Source organism: Eretmochelys imbricata, chromosome 1, assembly GCF_965152235.1.
Source record: "Eretmochelys imbricata isolate rEreImb1 chromosome 1, rEreImb1.hap1, whole genome shotgun sequence".
NCBI lineage: Eukaryota > Metazoa > Chordata > Testudines > Cheloniidae > Eretmochelys > Eretmochelys imbricata.
The window spans coordinates 25667868-25688209 of NC_135572.1; the positions used below are offsets into that span (position 1 = coordinate 25667868).

Sequence of the window (20342 nt, forward strand, 5' to 3'; positions counted from 1 at the left end):
AAGCGGGGACTCAAGCTTCAAGGAAGCCTGTGTGTTTATGTCCATATTCATAGCTGTTTTCTTAAATCAATGCCTTCTGTTTAAGAAAGACAGTTAGTCCATGTATCGTAAGTCTCATAAATGCCAGATTTACATGGAGAAAAAAACATTTCATGTTGTCTGTGGATGCAATAGGATTGTATGTTTTACAAGCACAATAATTGTACTTTTTTGGACATTTAGCAAGTATTATTATTAATCATTTACATTTGTATTTTGATGGCACCTGGTGTGTGAGGTACTGTCCCCTCATACACAAGAAGAACATTCAGTCCCTTCCCAAAGAGCTTCCATTCATTTACTTCACAAAGACTGGACATTTTCTCACGATGCAGAAAAATACAGCAGCTCACCAATACAGAAGTTTGGGAAACACTATGGAACAGATTTTATAACTCTGGCCTCCATTTCTGTGCTTGTAAATAACAGGTGTGATTTCAGCCCTCAGTAACTTGCAGGTGCAATTTAGGCAATTTTGATGTCTAGGGACCGAATGCATAAAACTTGTGTTTTACCAGCTGCCAGTAGTCTCCAAACACAATTCAAGATGTTGGCTCGGATTGAAATAGCTCTACATCATAAAGCACTTACAATATTTCTGTTTTGTTCCAATCGAGGAGTTGGAGCCTCCACTGAAAGGAGGACACAGTCAAAACCACAATAAGGCAAGGAGAAAAAATAACATATTAGTTACCAAACAACTAGAAGAGTTCTTGGGAAAATACATAAATAAGGCAAACAATCAATGATTTCACCTAAATGCCAAGACGTTGCTCTTCTTTTCTAGCAGATAATGATAAAAATGCTTCCAACGAGCTTTCAAAAGCCTACTGTATAGTGACAATGGACGGTTTTAAACATGCAATTTCTTAGCCATTTGAAATGTTCCACCATGTATAAATAGCAGAAGAATCCAGAGACATGCTGAACTGATCCCCTGCAGTGTGCATGATGGATTGATATTCTGCAATCCTTCTTTGTTTAACTGCAATTAATCCTTTGACTCTGGAGTGGAAAAAATATCAGAAGCTTGTGAAGGTCTCTCAGTTTGGGGTGAGTGGAGGGAGGGGAGCAATGCTAGGGAATAAGGGTGAAATTCAGCCCTGACTACATACATACTTGTTTGGAAGCACAATTAATAATTATCATTATTTTTAACCTGCTGAGGCATATAGGCTTTGGTCAAGGCCCTTTGTACTAGGCACTATACAAAACACAGAGTCAGAGAGACTCCCTGCCATGCACAGCTTACAATCGAAAGAGACAAGACACTGAGGAGGAGAAAAGAAATGTTCTTATTTCCATTTTCCAGATGAAGAACTAAGGTGCAAAGAGCCAGATTTTAAAATGTATTTAGGTGCCTAAAGATGCCATGGGATCTGCAAACACCTTCAGATACCTAAATATCTTTAGAAATCTGGCCCTAAGAGATTAAGTAACTTGTCCAAGGTCACAGACGAAATTTTTGGCAAAGACAGGGATTTAATCCCTTGCTTCTGAGACCAAGTCCTCTGCCTTAACCACAAGACCATCCTTCCTCTCAAGCGGCATTTGAAGTATGATTATGCTCTGTAGAGCAAATATGTAAAAATGGCACCTTCTTACCCAACGGATCTATGCCCTATGTTTATGCAGAGACATATTTACTCACCTTCCTGAGAAAAAGAAGTGTCTGATTCCGTTAGCCCTGCGGAGCCAATATGGAATAGGTTATTGGCCTGATTTCCAAATATGCTGAGAACCCTCAATCGGACCATTGACTCCGTTCAACCACACCTATGCCGTCATAATGAAAGCAATACATAATTGGTGATGGGGTTGCACAAGCGTCCATAGCAGCATATCATGGCCTGCAAAACCTATATTACTAGAGGCGGTGTCTGTCAAAAGAAAAACCCAGTTTGACAAGGAGCCCAGGCTGTGCTTACAGAACTGATCATTGGCAGCAAAATCTCCTTACTTGAAAGCTGAACGCATTTTATGTGAGAGCAACTGAATACGCAATAAATCTGGAGGCCCATGATGCCATTTTTACAAAGAGCAGAAGCACATTCCAACCGGTTGTAGGGATTTGCACAGATCGTGTAATGGGGTGAAATTTCACCCTGTATGATCTTCAATAGCAAGGTGAATCCAGGACTTTGGTGACATGCAACCGTAACAACCAGTACGATGTAGCAGCATAAATTACTCAACATGTTCCCTTTTCTCAAATATTATTAATATATATTTATGGACAGGGGACATCTTAGAAATCTGTAGTGCAATCTACCACTGAAAGGTGGTCACACGTTATCCAGGAATCAAAGAAATGTAGGGCTGGAAAGGACCTTCTCGAGGTCCTTTCCAGCCCGTGCACTGTCCAGCCCGTGCACTGTGACAGGACCAACTAAACCTAGATCATCCCTGACAGGTGTTTGTCATACCTGTTTTTAAAAACTTCCAACAATGGGGATTTCACAACCTCTTTTAGAAGTCTATTCCAGAACTTAACAACCCTTATAATTACAAAGGTTTTTCTAATAATTAACCTAAATCTCCCTTGCTGGAGATTAAGCCCATTACTTCTTGTCAGTGGACATGAAGAACAACTGATCACTGTCCTCTTTATAACAGCCCTTACCATAAATGAAGACTTATCAGGTGCCCCCTAGGTCTTCTTTTCGCAAGACTAAACATGTCCAGTTTTTTAACTTTTCTTCATAGGCCAGGTTTTCTGAACCTTTTTCCATTTTTGTTGCTCTCCTCTGGACTCTCCCCAATTTGTCCACATCTTTCCTAAAGTGTGGCACCCAGTATTGGACACACTACTCCAGCTGAGGCCTTATCAGTGCTAAGTAGAAAAGGACAATTATCTCCCCTGCGCTACATATAACAATCCTGCTAATACACCCTAGAATGATATTAGCCTTCTTCGCAGCTGCACTACATTGTGATCCACTATAACCCCCCAGATCATATTTTATTTGTGATCCACTATAACCCCCCAGATCCTTTTCAGCAGTACTGCCACCTAATCAGTTGTTTCCTATTTCGTTATTGGGCATTTGATTTTTCCTTCCTAAGTGAAGTACTTTGAACTTGTCTATATCAAATTTAATCTTCTCGGATTCAGATAAACTCTCTAATTTGTCAAGGTCATTCTGAATTTCCAATCCTATCCTTCAAAGTACATGCAACCCCTCCCACCTTGGTGTGATCTTCAAATTGTATAAGCATGTACTCCACTCTATTATCCAAGTCATTAATGAACATATGGAATATAACTGGACCAAGAACTGATCCCTTTTTCCGGGGCTAGAAGGGTGGCTCAGTGACTTGGCTGACCTAGGTAACGTTTCAGAGAAGAGGACCCTCAGACAAATTGAAAAGATTTGGTCTACCGTTTTAGAAACTTTTGAGTAAGTTCTAGCAAATGGAAAGGAAAGTGCCTTTCTCCTTTCCCCTCCTTGCCTCCTTCCTTCCTTCCCTTTTCCTCCCTCCCCATTCCTTTACTTTTTTGTTCTTTTGAGTTTTTTCTGTTTTTTAAAAATCCTTCACACCAGGATGTGCTGTTCTGATGCATTTTTTTAAGAGTTTTCCTATTTTAAGGATCACAATAAGTCAAGTTTGCTATAACCTTTGGGACAATAAACAAACAGTATACAAAGGAGGACGTTTCAAAAGCGAGTACATGTATGAAGCATATTTCTGACTTGCACAATTTCCTCAGGGAACTGAGGGCAGCATGAATAGTAGAGACATAATGGCCTTGGCATCCTACCATACAGGATTTGGGGATTGCTCTTAAAACCCTGGTGATCAGCCTTTTCTACATCCTACATGCAGCTGGTCAACATTCAGTTCTTCTGAATGGAAAGACCAGATCTCCCCCAGAGTCCTGCGGTTTACCAAGAAATCTCTGATGGTGGTTTTGTTTGTTTGTTTGTTTTCTTTTTTTAGCACAATAAATCAATGACCTGGTCCCTTCACTTCAGAGGTCTCCGCTGCAATTCTCAGGAGGTAATATTTTAAAAGCACAACATGCACTTAGGCTTCCATTTCCCACTGGAAGTCAATGAGTCGTAAGCAACTAATTCATATTTGTGCTTTTGAAAACGTCCCCCACAAATGTTTAGAAGTGCAGGAAAACTCTACATTTTCGTTTTGCAAATGTTTACATGTGAACATGGACATTTCCACTAGTGGGAGCAATTTCACGGCAGGAAAATAAAGTACAAAAATTCCACTGCTGGAAACCAGTATAATACAAATTGCCACATAAATTTGCCATTTTTTAGAGAGAATTTTCAATTTACAAGGACATTTCCTCCCTCCTTCCCTCCACAAAATAAAATGGCCTTCTATTAGATATAGGAAACAGGAAAATTTGAGGTAAATCCAAAGACGACGTGTTTTTTTTTTTTTTTAAACAGAAATCCAGCAAGCAAGCAAGCAAACAAAAAGAAAGCCCATTATTTTTGGCAGTTTGCATTTGCTTGCATCACTCTGCTATAAATCTTTAGACAGATTCCTTTACTGGGCAATGACGCAATTGCTCTTCTTTGGTTTACTTAAGCCAATTCAGACCCATACCAATTTGACATGGTCATGTTGGAAATATCTATCTATACAACAACTATCTCCATTAGTATCTGGGTGCATTACGAACAGCAATTAACATGGTTGATTAAAAAAAAACAACTGGTTGGACCAGGTAAAATTCAATTATTTCTGCTCACAGTGTATTTGGGATGCGTACCAACAGCCTAGAATACAAATGCTGTTGTGGCTTATTGTTATATTCAATAGTTTGTGTTAGAAAATCTAACAAATCAGGCAGGCTATCTCCACAGTAACATTCATTCTCTGGAAAAAGCCAAATGCCACGATCAGTTATGATCTGTGTTGCCTGATTTTAGGGAATTAATATTCTTGTTCATATAATATAGGTTATAGGCTTGCCAATTGATGTGATCAGATGATAATACGGTTCTTGTCCCATTTTGCACGGACCCTTGGGATGTATGACGAGGACACACCCCCTGAGAATAAAATACAGCCTTAGAGACTTCTATTGACATAAACGGAAAAGTAATCAACCAGAATTAAAAATGAAATAGTATTGTTCTGGAGGCACATATGGTATCATTTACTATAAAACTCCCTAGATTAACATACACTCTTCCTTGAGAACCTGGTGGTAAGAGACAACTGACCAGCCTTGTCTCTGGCATGCCAAAAGAGTCTGATGGTCCAGGTTCCTCAATGCTTGAGTGGAAGATGAAAACTTAGGAGAAGCTAGAGAGTTAGAAACCCAGAAGCCAAGAAAGACCCAAGAAACGAAGCCAAGAAAGGCCCAAGGAAAACGAACCTAAATTTAAACTGAAAAAAAAAAAAAAACTTTAAATGTGGTGGCTTGTCCCTCTTATAGAGCCTGCATGCTATGTGCCCAACCTTCCACGTCCAAACTTAATTTCCTCCACCTACATAACATCTGGGTGTGCTTATTCTATAGGCTGGCATATTCATACATATTGATAATATAGTCATACATATTAATGAAAATTAGCTCATTCTCACACCTGTTATTTCTGGCCTGAATTGGTTTGGTAGTGGTTATTTCCATGTTCTTTTTGGCGTACCTGTTAAGTTTACGGAGGGCAATCAGTAGGCCACTTATCTATGCCAAAGGTCACAAACATATGGGTGCTAACTTGCTTTAGTTCATCATACAGGATGTGGCCGCCTGTAGGTTCCTTCCATTACTGCCAGAAATACTCTAATGCAAAGCTATAAATCTATTATAATAAAATAAACAACAAACCCATAAGGATATAATGAAGCAAGCAAGCAGGCTAGCCCTATGGGCTACAGCTGTGTGTGAAGGAATAAAATCAGGACTGTGTATTTTCCTGCAGAATTCCCATTAATGTCAGGAGAAGGATGGCACAGAGGTCTGACTGAATATGGTGTCTTTCATGAAGTACCTCACCTTTTAGCTATTATTATTATTTATCATAGAGAAGCAGATCAGAATAGTAGACGAAGCACTGGACTGAGAGAGAAGGGAACTGGGTTCTGTCCTGGCTCTGCCTTTGGTCTGTTGGGTGACCCTGGGCAAGTCACTTCACAGCTCCATGCCTCAGTTTCCCCATCTGTAAAATGGGGATAATGATATTGAATTCATTTGTAAAGCACTTCATGATTTGTAGGTAGAAAGCTCTATATATGAGCTAAGTATTATAATCATTTGTTCAGCATCGCTCGGTGGGAACATAGCTTCATTTTTAGAACCTCTGCTATTCTGCCCTTTATCTCTCTCTATTCCCCATTCTCCCCTTCTTTCCCATCTTTGTAACTCTCCTCCTCCCATCCTTCAGCATTTTCTTCCTGGCACCCACTCTCATTTTAAAATCTGATAGGCTTCATTCGCTCAGCCTCCCGCATCCCATCTAAGAAAATGATCTGCAATGAAATAGCTAACGCTGACATTCAGGAGCACTAACTCATACTTTAGAGCTAACACCCCAGTGAGATTTATCAGGTGGGAAGGGCACTAAACGTCACAGAATCATTGTTTCAGGCTCTCGGCAGACTCAGGCAGACAACGCTACATTGTTTGTTTGTTTGTTTGTTTTTACTCCAATCATGATTTGCCAGTTTTCTTTGCAATCATTCGAGCTGACTGGGATATTTCAAAACTCTATGTTTAAATACAGGTTTTTGTTGAAAGTTTGAACTTGGATGAAAAAAAGGGATGAAATTTTCACTAAAATTTTCAGCCTGTTTTTCAGCCAGTTCTAGCTAGAAATTTGCTCTTTTTTTTAAATGAAAGTTTAGATTCTACAGGATTTGAACAGGTCATTGAAGGCTGCAAAAATAAATCAACTGGCCTTGGCGTTTGACACCCCAGTCTATTGTGTCTCTAAAAACCTCATTAAGAAATCTTTAGTGCATTAGTCCCTGAAGTAGATAGATGCTGTTGGAGTTGTGCCTGTCTAACTGACAGCAGAATCTGGTCCCATGTGTTTATGATATTGAATGTCTTGGCATTTTGTGGGCTGAGACTTGTCACACAAAGGTGTTTTTGAGTCACTTGCAGGAACACCCACTCTTCCAACAATAAAAGCAGTAAAAAGCCTGTGTGTGAATGAGAAAAAAATATTAAAAGGGCTTTTAATCTTTCAATTTTCTATACTGTCCAAAAAGCTTAAAGTGATTACTGCCCACCTGTCTTCCCTGTGGAGTTTTCTTGACAGATGTATTTTCCTCTTGATAATGTAGGCACCTAGAAGCCAGGCTATTGACACCTGGGGTAGATAAGGATATCTATATAAGGTCTCAACATGTATGTACTTATATGGCTCCCGACACTGTAGGATCTGAATGCCTCATCATCTTTCATAAATTTATCCTAACAACACTTCTATGAAATAGGATTATTATCCCCATTTTACAGATGGGAATCTGAGGCACAGTGTACCTAGAACCTCAAAGGTATTTTGATGCCTAACTCCCATTAATTTCAATGGGACTTAGGTACCTAAATACTTTCAAGGATCTGGGCCAGAGACACTAAATGACTTGCCCAAGGTCAGATACGAAGTCTATGGCAGAGCATAGAATTGGGTCTCCCAAGTACCAGGACACTACCCTGAGCATCTTCAGGTTAGATAACACCACAACAACTCATGGGTCCATCCTTTTCTCATGCCAAATATTCTTAGAATAAATTTTCTGCTGGCTTAATTCTGCTTGTTTCCAGCCCCACTCACTGGCCAGAGTAGGTGAGCCATGCATGAGCTGGGGGCAGTAATTAACTGTCCCTGGGAGCCAGAATTGTGATTCAGAGGTTTGACTCTCAGCACAATTCCTCTTTGTTTGGTGCAATTTACACATCAACCCTCCTGAAAGGTGGTCCTTAATGTCACAATTTAGCCCTAAGTGAACAGCTTGCAAACAGCTCATATAATGGAATTTGTCTGCAAAACTGTTCACTGAATAATTATGAATAATGCATAGATCTGTAATAATCAGCATCAGTTTGGGAGTAGAAATAAGGATCAGTCTAGCCATGAATGATTCAGACAGCTCTAGTTACAAGGCACAAGGCCAAAGAAAGATGAAGATAGTAAAATCAGATCAGAGAGGTGGGGTCAAGATATAACCGAAGAGGTGAGCTCAGTGGACCAAGAAACCTTTATTTATTCCATAGTTTCTTATTTCTATAGAGCTTACATTCTTACTGAGTCTTACATAGCTGACCTAGAAAGAACTTAATTTCCAATCCATATTGGCAGTTGGGTATTGGATAATTCCAATTATTATACAGCATGAATAAGGCTTGATATCTCTAAACACACTCGGTGATAGTCAGTCACACTGGCATTTATGCTTTACAATTTCCCTTACAGTTGGACACCTTTGAAATGAATATTAGGACTGAAAAAAACCCACCCCTTCACAGACTTCCTATGTGACCTCAATCAAGTCATTTTGACTCTTTGTGCCTCAGTTTCCCATCTGAAAATCAGGATGATACTACTTCCCTACCTCACAGGGGAGCTGTGAGGATAAATATATTAAAGATTGCGAGTGGCTCAGGTACAGCAGTGATGGTGGGATGAGGATAGATAGATAGATAGATAGATAGATAAAGGATGGCCATATTGGGTCAGACCGAAGATCCATCTAGCCCAGTATGCCGTCTTCCGACAGTGGCCAATGCCAGGTGCCTCAGAGGGAATGAACAGAGCAGCTAATCATTAAGTAATCCATCTCCTGTCGCCCATTCCCAGATTCTGGCAAACAGAGGCTAGGGACATCACTCCTGCCCATCCTGGCTAATAGCCATTGATGGACCTATCCTCTATGAATGTATCTATTATTTTTTGAACCCTGTTATAGTCTTGGCCTTCACAACATCCTCTGGCAAAGAGTTCTACAGCTTGACTGTGTGTTGTGTGAAGAAATACTTCCTTTTCTTTGCTTTAAACCAGCTGCCTATTAATTTCATTTGGTGACCCCTAGTTCTTGTGTTTAAGAAGGAGTAAATAACACTTCCTTATTTACTTTCTCCACACCAGTTATGATTTTATAGACCTCTAACATATCCCCGCATTAGTCATCTCTTTTCCAAGCTGAAAAGTCCAGTCTTATTAATCTCTCCTCATATGGCAGCCATTCCATAGCCCTAATAATTTTTGTTGCCCTTTTCTGAACCTTTTCCAATATATCTTTTTTGAGATGGGGCGACCACATCTGCATGCAGAATTCAATATGTGGGCATACTATGGATTTATGTAGAGGGAATATGATATTTTCTATCTTATTATCTATCCCTTTCTTAATGATTCCCAACATTCTGTTCACTTTTTTGACTGCTGCTGCACATTGAGTGGATGTTTTCAGAGAACTGTCGACAATGATGCCAAACTCTCTCTTGAGTGGTAACAGTTAGTTTAGATCCCATAATTTTGTATGTATAGTTGGGGTTATGGTTTTCCAATGTGCATCACTTTGCATCTATCAACACTGAATTTCATCTGCCATTTTGTTGCCCAGTCACTCAGTTTTGTGAGGTCCTTTTATAGCTCTTTTCAGCCTGCTTTGGACTTAACTGTCTTGAATAGTTTTGTATCATCTGCAAGTTTTACCACCTGACTGTTTACCCCTTTTTCCAGATCATTTATGAATATGTTAAATAGTACTTGTCCCAATATAGACCCCTGGGGAAGACCACTACATTATCCACCTCTCTCCATTCCAAAAACTGACCATTTATTCCTACCCTTTGTTTCCTATCTTTTATCCAGCTACTGATCCATGAGAGGACCTTCCCTCTTATCCCATGACAGCTTACTTTGCTTAAGAACCTTTGGTGAGGGTCCTTGTCAAAGGCTTTCTGAAAATCTAAGTATGCTATATCCACTGGATTGCCCTTGTCCACATGCCTGTTGACCCCCTCAAAGAATTCTAGTAGATTGGTGAGGCATGATTTCCCTTCACAAAAACCACGTTGACTCTTCCCCAACAAATTATGTTCGTCCATGTGTCTGACAATTCTGTCTTTACTATAGTTTCAACTAATATGCCTGGTACTGAAGTCAGGCTTACCGGGCTGTAATTGCCAGGATCGCCTCTGGAGCCCTTTTTAAAAATTGGCATCACATTAGCTATCCTCCAGTAATTTGGTACAGAAGCTGATTTAAATGATAGATTATAAACTATAGTTAGTAGTTCTGCAATTTCACATTTGAGTTCCTTCAGAACTCTTGGGTGAATACCATCTGGTCCTGGTGACTTATCACTGTTTAGTTTATCAGGTTGTTCCAAAACCTCCTCTAATGACCCCTCAGTCTGGGACAGTTCCTCAGATTTGTCATGTAAAAGAATGGCTCAGGTTTGGGAATCTCCCTCACATCCTCAGCTGTGAAGACCAAAGCAAAGAATTCATTTAGCTTCTCCGCAATGGCTTTGTCATCCTTGAATGCTCCTTTAGACAGGTAGACAGATACTGGATTTTGATTTGCCCTCTCAATTAGGGCATTATCCAAATCCTTTGAAGTAAATAAAAAACCTCCCCATTGACTTCAATAGGTTTTGGATCAGGCCCTTAGTGGAGTGGTGATTTGAAGAGAGAGAGAGAAGGAAAAGCATTGCCTAACCATTAACACATTCTAAAGTCCCATTCTACTATGAAAAGCAACCATGCAAAAATACTGTAGCACCTTCTTACTCCACAAATTTGCTCCATAGGATCACACAGTCACACAGTGTTTCAATATTTAATGGCAGCTAGCACTGCGGACCCAATGGAGAAGTGGGAAATGGAGCTAGATTCTATTCCTTCTCAAGCTTCATCAACAGAACCATTAACTAACTTTCACCTGCAAAGCCTCACTCAAAGTCTTCCCTCATTTGCACCTATCCAAGCCATTTCTACTGATGCCACTCTGTTGGACACAGTAAGGGTGCACAGGTGTAACCGAGGGCAGAATTTGGCCTTTATTGCTGGCCATGATGCAGGTGAAGGAAAGAGCACAGCCCGACTTTCAGATCCCAGGCTAAATTTTCAGGGCTGGTACTTAGACAAAATATCCCTTTATTTGCCTACTCAGCAACTGTGCTATTCAAGTCATTGAGTCACAGTAAATATGGCAACCTCTGAGACTATTTCTATAGTCATTTTTTTTCGGAGAAGAACCACACTTGGAAAGTTTGCGGAATGTACAAATCTGATAAAGTAAATTCATTGGGAAAATAGCGAACATGCAGACCTCTATCTGGGCCAACGTGCAGTCTCCCTTGTTACATTCAGAGACACTCACATAATAGAGTGTGCTATAAGTATTAATTGTTCACTTCAAAATATATATGGCAAAACGCAAACAGAATCAATTCAAAACAGGAACTCCACACCTCAGCCATAAAAACACACAAGTGTGTTGAATAATCTTGTAGTTATGTTTCAAGTTTTTTAACCTATTCATTACCATCTTTTTCCAGGGGACAGAGAGTGAATGAGAATAATTAGAGCTGGGCAAATAAAGGATTTTTCCATTTGGTGGCAGTTTTGAAGAGTAAAAGAAAAAATAACCATCATGATTTCACGGTGAGCCAGGAGCCCATTAGCCAGTTTCGGGACACTGTGGATGTTACTGCAGAGCACCTTGTGATGATGCTTGGCATCACTCTTTCCAAGTCCCTTACAGCCTTTGCCATGACCAGATATGCTGCTATCACCGTTAGCCGGTAGTGAAGACAAGCCCTAAGATCCCTCTGCTCTCAGAAATCTTCTCCTCATGTAGGTACTTGTAGATTGTGATCAAGTCACCTCTTAAACTTCTCTTGGATCATGGATAAACTAAATAGTGACAGCTCTTAAGTCTCTCTCTCAGTAAGGCACATTTTCCAGACCCTGTGTCATTCTTGTAGCAAAAACACAAACAGCCAGAGAGGTGAGAAGAAAGAACGAGATGAAAAGGTAGGTTATCAGAGGCAACTGCAGGCTAATTAATGGGAAACTTCAGCAGTAAATGATGCATGTTTGCAGGCTGCAGCTGTGCTGGCTAGCCAATAAGGGGAGCATTAACAGCAGCCTGGCTGACACACAGAAGAAGCTTTCTGCTGGAGGAAGAAATGAAAAAAGATATGCCTAGAAAGGAAAATCATCTGTGGAATTAACGTGCTAAGATACTGTGTCACAGTTCTGGTGTCCACACTTCAAATAGGACATTGAAAAGGGTTCAGGAAGAGCTACAAGAAAGATACAGGGTCTGGAAAATGTGCCTTACTGAGAGAGAGAGCTGTCACTGTTTAGTTTATCCATGATCCAAGAGAAGTTTAAGAGGTGACTTGATCACAATCTACAAGTACCTACATGAGGAGAGCATTTCTGAGAGCAGAGGGATCTTAGGGCTGGTCTTCACTACCGGCTAAATTGGCACCTCTGCCATGGATTCATGGATCAGGAGAAGATGCAATAAGTCGATGGCAGAGAGCTCTCTTGTTGACGTAAGAGCTTCACCTCCCCAAAAGGTGTTAGCTATGTCAACAGGAGAGCATCTCCCCTCACCATAGTGTGGTGTAGACACCACTGTACGTCGATTTAAGCTACATCAATGTAAGTTACGTAATTTAGATCAACATACCTCGTTAATGTCGACCAGGCAAGCAGACAAAGGCATAACAAGATCCAGTGGCTGGAAGTTGAAACTAGGTTGATACAGACTAGAAGTAGGACACAATTTGTTAATAGTGAGGGTAATTCACTATTGGAACAACTCACCTCTGGATGTCATGGGTTCTCCACCATTTGAAGGTTTTAAATGATGATTTGATATCTTTCTAAAAGACATGCTACAGCTCAAACAGAAGTTATGGGCTTCATACAAAAATTACTAGGTGAAATTCTGTGGACTAAATTATGAGGAGGTCAGACTAGATTAGCATAATGGTACCGACTTGCTCTAAAATCTATTAATCAAGTGTGGAGAGGAGCTATGGGACCAACCAAGGAGACTTGCTGTGTGACTTCAGTGTTAGAGCAACTGAAACTTGTGGGTTTTGAGCACACTAAAACACTTTGACCTTCAAGCTGTTCCCAACAGATCAATAAAGCCACAGACTAGGATTAAAAGGCTAAAAAGCATATGGAGTCTGGATGACTCTAAGCACTTCACTTCTACGTTGCTACCTCAAATCCTTCCTAGGTTGGTAACAGACGTGTTTACCCGTCTGGTGGCTTTTCTGGTGTCAGTCTGGGCTCCAACAGACAGGTATACATGTCTCAGAAGCACCACAATTTGCACTAATCAGTGTCTTTAATGGCAGTCCAAACATAGGGATCTCAGACTGAATGGGCATGAAGAATTTTAGGCACACTGGCATCACCCTGTGGAATCCATTGCTGCCACCCTCTCTTCACTCACAGCTGCCTAAAACTGGATGTCAAAATCCAAGTAGGTGACTACTTAAGGCACCTAAGGAATGGCTTAGGCTCCTAAAGCATCTCTCCATCCTCTCCTAAATCTCCCAAATACAGATTTAAGCATCCACATTTGAGAACTGGGTTCCACGTTGAAACTGTTGTGTTGATAGAGCTCTGCCTCAGGTACAATTGAGCAAACATACGGGGGTGGATCATTCAAATTTGAATCTTCTCAGCCAGGCACCTTTTTTTTAAAATGTTATTTTTATTTTATTGCTTTTTTTACCTGTCTATGCTGAGCTGCTAAGCTGAGTTTTGGCCATGTGGAGTCATGCTGTGAGAGACAGCTTACCAGAGGTCCCTTTTCCAGTGGACATGCCCAGTTATTGCCCTTCCACATTACCTTGCACTCCTTTGCTGAGCACACGGAAGTGGGTGTCCCACATGCATCATTAGCTGTAGTTGATACTGTTTAGGCCTTACATACCTTTGTGGTTTGGGTCATGATCTAGGCTGGTCATAAATCCAGTCAGACAGAATCAAGGATATTGCTCTAGCTGAATCTTTATTGTGGTTTACTTGAAGTGTCATCCATAGAAGGTGGATAAGCAGTTAGCTCATAAATAAGGATTTTTTTAAATAAATTGGGTTGTCTCAAAGATATATTAATGGCCTCCATTATTTTCTGAAGGGGATATGGAGCCTGCTCAGTTTTTTTCTTCTTTTGTAGAAATTTGAAACCTGCCAGTGAAACAGTCCTCACTGGTCCATATTCCATGAAAAAGGATTTCCGTGCCATTATGACCCTTTAAGAACTGCCTGGTGGGCATGCGCAATGCATTTGGCACAGGGCTTTCACCAAGCTGGTAAAGTGTGCAGTTAAAGATGATGCACATTGGGCATGTGTGTCTGATTCATTTGACTGCGTGCTCAGTAGTGAGGTCCAGGTGAAAAGGGCTGAGACACTTGAGGAACTCAGCAGCTGGAGAAAGAGCACTGACATGGTAATATTTTGCAAAGCCAAGTGCTTTGGTCCTACTGGAGATTTCCTATGAATACATACTGGATCATCAACCACATTCATTTTAAGAATCCAGGATTCATGGTTGCCCAATTCCTCCCTATCCAGCCAAAAAGCATCGTTCCAAAATCCCACGCCAGCATCATAAGTTTAAATGGAAGGGTTTCGTTGTCCCATTTAGCTCTTGGATGATTACTGTTCAGAAATAATTGTCCTCATTAACTCAAGCTTTCATTTCCACTGCAAATAGTGAATGTATTCCACATCACTCTGCAAGATTATTAATACAAGACCACTTTTATTATATGCAATATCAGAAATGTAGCCATCAGGAGATAGCCTACTTTTATATGTAGTTCCTCCAATAGACAGAAACAACAACCTACTGATTTAAAGGTTTCAGAGTAACAGCCGTGTTAGTCTGTATCCGCAAAAAGAAAAGGAGGACTTGTGGTACCTTAGAGACTAACCAATTTATTTGAGCATAAGCTTTCGTGAGCTACAGCTCACTTCATCGGATCCGATGAAGTGAGTTGTAGCCCACGAAAGCTTATGCTCAAATAAATTGGTTAGTCTCTAAGGTGCCACAAGTACTCCTTTTCTTTTTACTGATTTACAGGCACTAACCAATGCAGATCTGACTCCAGCACCATTAGGATTAGCCAAAGGTGGCTCTCCAATCACTCTTGATGCATGTGAACACTGACGATTTACCTGACATTCACTCTTTCACTGTTTATGTAAGGAAATAAATTGTACTGTCAGAGCTAGGGAACTAGGCTGGGACTCAGGAGACCTGGGTCTAAACCCAGTTCTTCCACTGACCTTGAGCAACTCACTTCTCTTCCCTGTTTCCCCTCCTACCTTATGTCTATTTAGATTGTAAGATTCTTGGGGGAAGGGATAATCTCTGTGTGCTTGGATAGCACATGCCTGGAAAATATGTAATAATATTTTCCCTCCACTTCAGGGTTACTGGGTGAAATATTATGGCCTGTGTTATGCAGGGGGTAGACTAGTGGTCTTTTAATCAGCCAGGATGGACTTTCCCTTCACTTTCCTCCCTGTCCAGATCCTCTACCAAGGGCAGCCATGAGGGGCAGGATCTCTCTACCTCCTGGGAATGGAACCTTTCCCCCTCAGGAAGTCAGAGATTGCATGTCAGGGTGCTCTGCCTATACACATAGACAGAAGGGAATAAGTGCTGACACTTGGGCTTACAGAAGACCCCGCAGGAGGGGCCGGGGTTGCTGTCTCAATGGTTAATGCATGGGGATCATGAGTAAGATAGTAGTTAGGCATAAAAGTGGGATTTAGCATTTTAAATCTTATTTGAAATAATAATAATAATAATGGGTGTAAATCAATAGGTAAATGTGCAAGAGTCAGGAGGTTTAAAAAGAAATAGAAACTAGGCTAGGATGAGTTACAGTTAAAAAATAAAACCTACAAATAACTAGGTAGGCAGGTAGTTGGGAATAGTTCAGATATATTTTTAAAAGGGGAAATAACAAGACACGTGAATAGCTTCACCCGGATCTATTTTCATGTATGTGTTGAATCCCTTTTCCCCAACCTTCATCTGTGTTTTGACATTTTTTTTCCTCTTTGGGATAGCAGCAGCGTTTGGAAAGTGCCCAGAACATCTGAATAAATATATGAACGAATTCCTATTTCTATAGCCAATTTTAAAGGCAAGCTGTTAGTGTTTTACGTTTATTTGCGGAATTCTGAGGATATTCAGACAGAGAGGACATGCTCATCATCTGGATCGCCAGCATGTGACATCAGATGGTAGGATCCCAATGTGTGCCTCTGATTCTACTCTCACCCACTCCCACTGTAAATCAGGAGTACCTCCAATGACATCAATGGAGCTACTCTGGTGTAACCATGGTGTAATCCGGCCTTGGAGGTTTCCACTCGCCAAGATCTTTATTTCCATGTAAAACACCCCTATTGAAACATAGTACTTTAAATGTTAGGTTCTTTGAAACTACTTTGCAAAAATTAACCAAACAGACATTTGAACAGTAAGGATCTAACCCTCAGCTGGTGTAAAACAGGGCCACTATGTTGAAGTTGATGAAGCTCCGTTGAGGATCTGCCCTTACGTTCTAATAATTCTTTCCAGACTAAGCAAAGAAAAGTCCTTGATGTTTCCTTCTATACCTGTGGATTCTTGTTTACTAGAGATTGATCATAAGATAAAACACAGCATTCATTTGAAACATCTGGAAATCCAGCTCTCCATCAGCGGTTACACATTTTTGGGGGAGGGGAGGTTAATTATTATTTTTTAGTTTAGGTGGTGGTAGCTTCCAAAGGACACAAGGCATTTTCCAAACACAGAGGAAGACAGTCCCTGCCCCAAAGAGTATACCATCTGAAAAGATAAAAACAGACACAGATACAATTTGCAAGCAAAGGCCCAGATGGTGAGCAACCTCTGTGTGGCCACGCAGGGATAGAAAGACAAGCAAGAAGCTTCCCCACAACCTTTCTTGGGGCTGCCTGCAATAACAAGACACCGAAAAGTGACAGGGAGGCTTCTTACTCCACAAGCAATGGCAGGCGCAAACTGCATTCCCCTATCTGTGCAAGGAACAACTCTAGGAGAGATTGGGCATCTCTCGGCGAGACTGGGCATCTCTCCAGTGATGCTCCACACCACACTCTATCCAAGGGTGTGGCTTAAAGGCCACCATCTATTCCATGTGCTCAGGATGGTGATAAGCAAACATCTTACTAATTACACATTTGGTGGTAGTTGGGTCCCTTCTTCCCATCCCCAAACCCATCCATCCCCCTTGTCTCATCCACAACAGTGATCTCCAGCTTCAATTCCAGTATCCCAATCCCCCTCCTTCCCAACATGCAACCACCGCCATGTAAACGTCTTCTGTGGTAAGATTATCCGGGGATGCATGTTACTGTCTGGTCTATGTTGTGTGTCCATGATGTGTGGAGACAGACATCGACACAAAATCAACTCTGCTTGTGTTGGACACGTCACCTGTGACCTTAAAACGGGGGTGTTGCTTGAGCAGAAGTTGGAAGCATTAAAAAAGTGACATCATATGATAATATGCAACACTAATATATCAGTTATATCCTCCCCCTTTCTCAAATCATACTCCCAAGCTGATATTCACACACATGTTGTGATGGGAAGGTCCAACGTGGAGGTATGCCAAGGCCATCATATGGCCCATAGCAGCTTCAGCGCATGATGTGATGCTTTGTGATTTATACTCTGTTACATTAAACTGTTAATATATTCATGCATACATATCTGAATAAGACTGCAATTACTCATCAGCCCTCAGTATCAGGATGGGAAAAAAGGCTTTTAAAAAATCTGCATAAAAGTTCTAAAACAGTTTACATTCACTAGGGTTGATGGTCTTTCAATAATTAGGTATAAATCCTATAGAATGTGTTATGGGCATCAACCAGAGTAGAGGAGGTCACCACACCCATGCATCAGGTCAATATTACCCAAAAAAGATGGGTAAAATGCCTATCAAAGCACCAGATCCACAGTATGTGTGGGGGGCAGGAGAGGGGGAAAGAGCTGTTGCCTAATGGTTGTGATAAAGAAAATAGCACATCTGCAGAGGTGTTCAACACTTGCTCGGCAAAGAAACATGCTGTTCTTTTGGACAGGATGCTCACTACTACACATTTACTCGACCCCACGCGGTAAACACTGTGTACTGCACCCCACTGCCCACTCTCTGGTGTTGCTCAGGCATGTAAGAGCAGGGCTTTTAGTGGTTTGGGCTTGCTTTTCCTCTCACTTACCCCAGTGTAGTAAGCCAGTGTAAGTCATAGGGGTATCAGGCTCTTTATCTCATTTGTAGTCTACCTTCACTCCTCCCTATCCCATGCCTTTACCGCATGCACTTCACAGTACACTGTAAAATCTCTAATCTTGGAACAAACTTAAAGGAAGGAGAGGCATGTAGGGTACAATTCTGGCCTGTTACACACCTACATGGAACATCAGGGTGTGATAAAGGTGCAAGAAGGCTCTTCCCACCCATCCCCAAATGCAGATGAGCAGATATACATGAAAAAATTGACCTAGTGGTCCATTAAATACTAGAGAGAGGTCCTAGCAAAATGTTCTTCTTGATCCTAAGGAGGTGTGGTCACTCAGAGCATCGGCCAGGTCCTCGAGTCTCTTATGCATACGCTGATACCGGCATCAAGTGCTAATGAGGAGCATGTGGCAAACTACTGTCACTGCTCTCCCAAGCCCCAGTGCAGCTCATACTGCTAAGACCAGAATTAGCTCCTTTAGCAGTTGCCACCACCATAAACACAATGAATATTCTAACCGCTGTATTGAGTAGTAGTTACATTAAGCTAATTACCCGGCCAATTTTTAAATGCCACCTGAAGGACTTTGTGTGAGTGACAAATGATAGGAAAAACACATTTCACACTGTGAAACTCTGGATTTCAAACCTTCTGTTCAATCAATACCGGCCCAATGTCACCAAGACACACCATGTGTATGAAACTAATCTTTAAAGTAACATATGCAATCCACACCATTCAGAACTAACAGGTTAAAAAAAAGAGGCAACATTATAATCATCTAGTAATTAACTACCACTGCTTGCAATTCAAAATCATGCTTGGATGAAAAAAAGTAGAACACTTGCCTTCAGTATGTACAGCGGAAACATAGGTCCAGTTATAGCGTTTGACAATGTCCACCATAGCTCGAGCTTGCTGTGCATCAGATGGCACGACTCTCATGAAATACTTGAACAGAGTTTTGTCGCTTAGGTCCATGCTTGTGGCAGAATAAGCAATCTGAGGTATATTGAAAAGCTGCAACAAGTTCTGGACCTGGATCGCTACTGAACTAGAACCAGGGCCAATGACGCCGACAATGGGTTTCTTGGAGCGGATCGATGTTGAAGATCCATCGACACAGCGCACTATCCCCTCTTCTTCTTCCGATGAAATAAGAGAGTCCCTTATGAACTCAATACTTTGCTCCAGAGCCACAGCAGAATGCCAACAAGAGTCCCTTATTTCACAGCCTAGTGTTATATTTGGCAACAGTGTTGGGTCCAGATTAATTCTGTCCAGAGTATGAAGCATTGCTTCCACTCTCTGTATGCCATATTGCTCCCTCACCTCTCCACATTTTCTCTCATGGACCTTGTCAACAGTTGGCTGATGGTGGACAGAAAACAAAGCTCCAATGATAATATCACCAGGCATATGTGCAACCACCCTTCTTTCATTGGATTGTGCAGAAACCAAAAACCCAAAGTTCCCACTGACATCTTCCTTCGATAACAGGATTGCAAGGAACAGCAAAAGGACCATCTTAGGAAATAGTTTAAGCTGGTAGAGACAACATGATGGAATAAAACGGAGAGTTGTTAAAAAGTAGTTAGAGAATCTTTTGGATAAAAAGAGCAGGAAGCTGATGGTTAACCAGGCATTTCCGCCTATTCTCTAGGGAACCACCATCGTCTCCAAGGGAACAGCTATGCAGAGCTGCACATGTGATCATAATCTTCATAACCTTTAAAAAAAGATAGGGAAAATAGCTTTAAAATCAGTTGTAAGGATGTCTATTCCCTCTGCTGTCAATAGTGATAACAGCACATCACACATTTACTTTTTTCATTATCTTGCAAGCTAAAAAATCTGTTTGTGCTTTACCATTTCATTATGCTAGGTCAGGTCCTCAGCTGATGTAAATCAACAGAGCTCTACTGAAGCCAGGCTGTTTAAAAGGGATACACAAAAAGCACTTGGGGGGGCTAATTTCTAAGGCACAAATGGCAGTTCATTCCCATTGATCATCAATGGGACTGATGTGCCCTACTTCCC

At 41.1% G+C, this 20342-nt stretch overlaps 1 protein-coding gene across 2 annotated transcripts in view; it reads right to left on the minus strand.

Moving 5' to 3' along the window:
• The window catches only part of GRM5 (glutamate metabotropic receptor 5), a 315016-nt gene extending 295187 nt beyond the window's left edge, over positions 1-19829 (minus strand). For both annotated transcript variants that reach the window (XM_077842228.1, XM_077842219.1), the window contains exon 1: positions 19151-19829. In XM_077842228.1, the coding sequence (XP_077698354.1) occupies positions 19151-19829 (679 nt within the window). The remainder of the gene's footprint in view (positions 1-19150) is intronic.
• Positions 19830-20342: the final 513 nt, after the last annotated feature.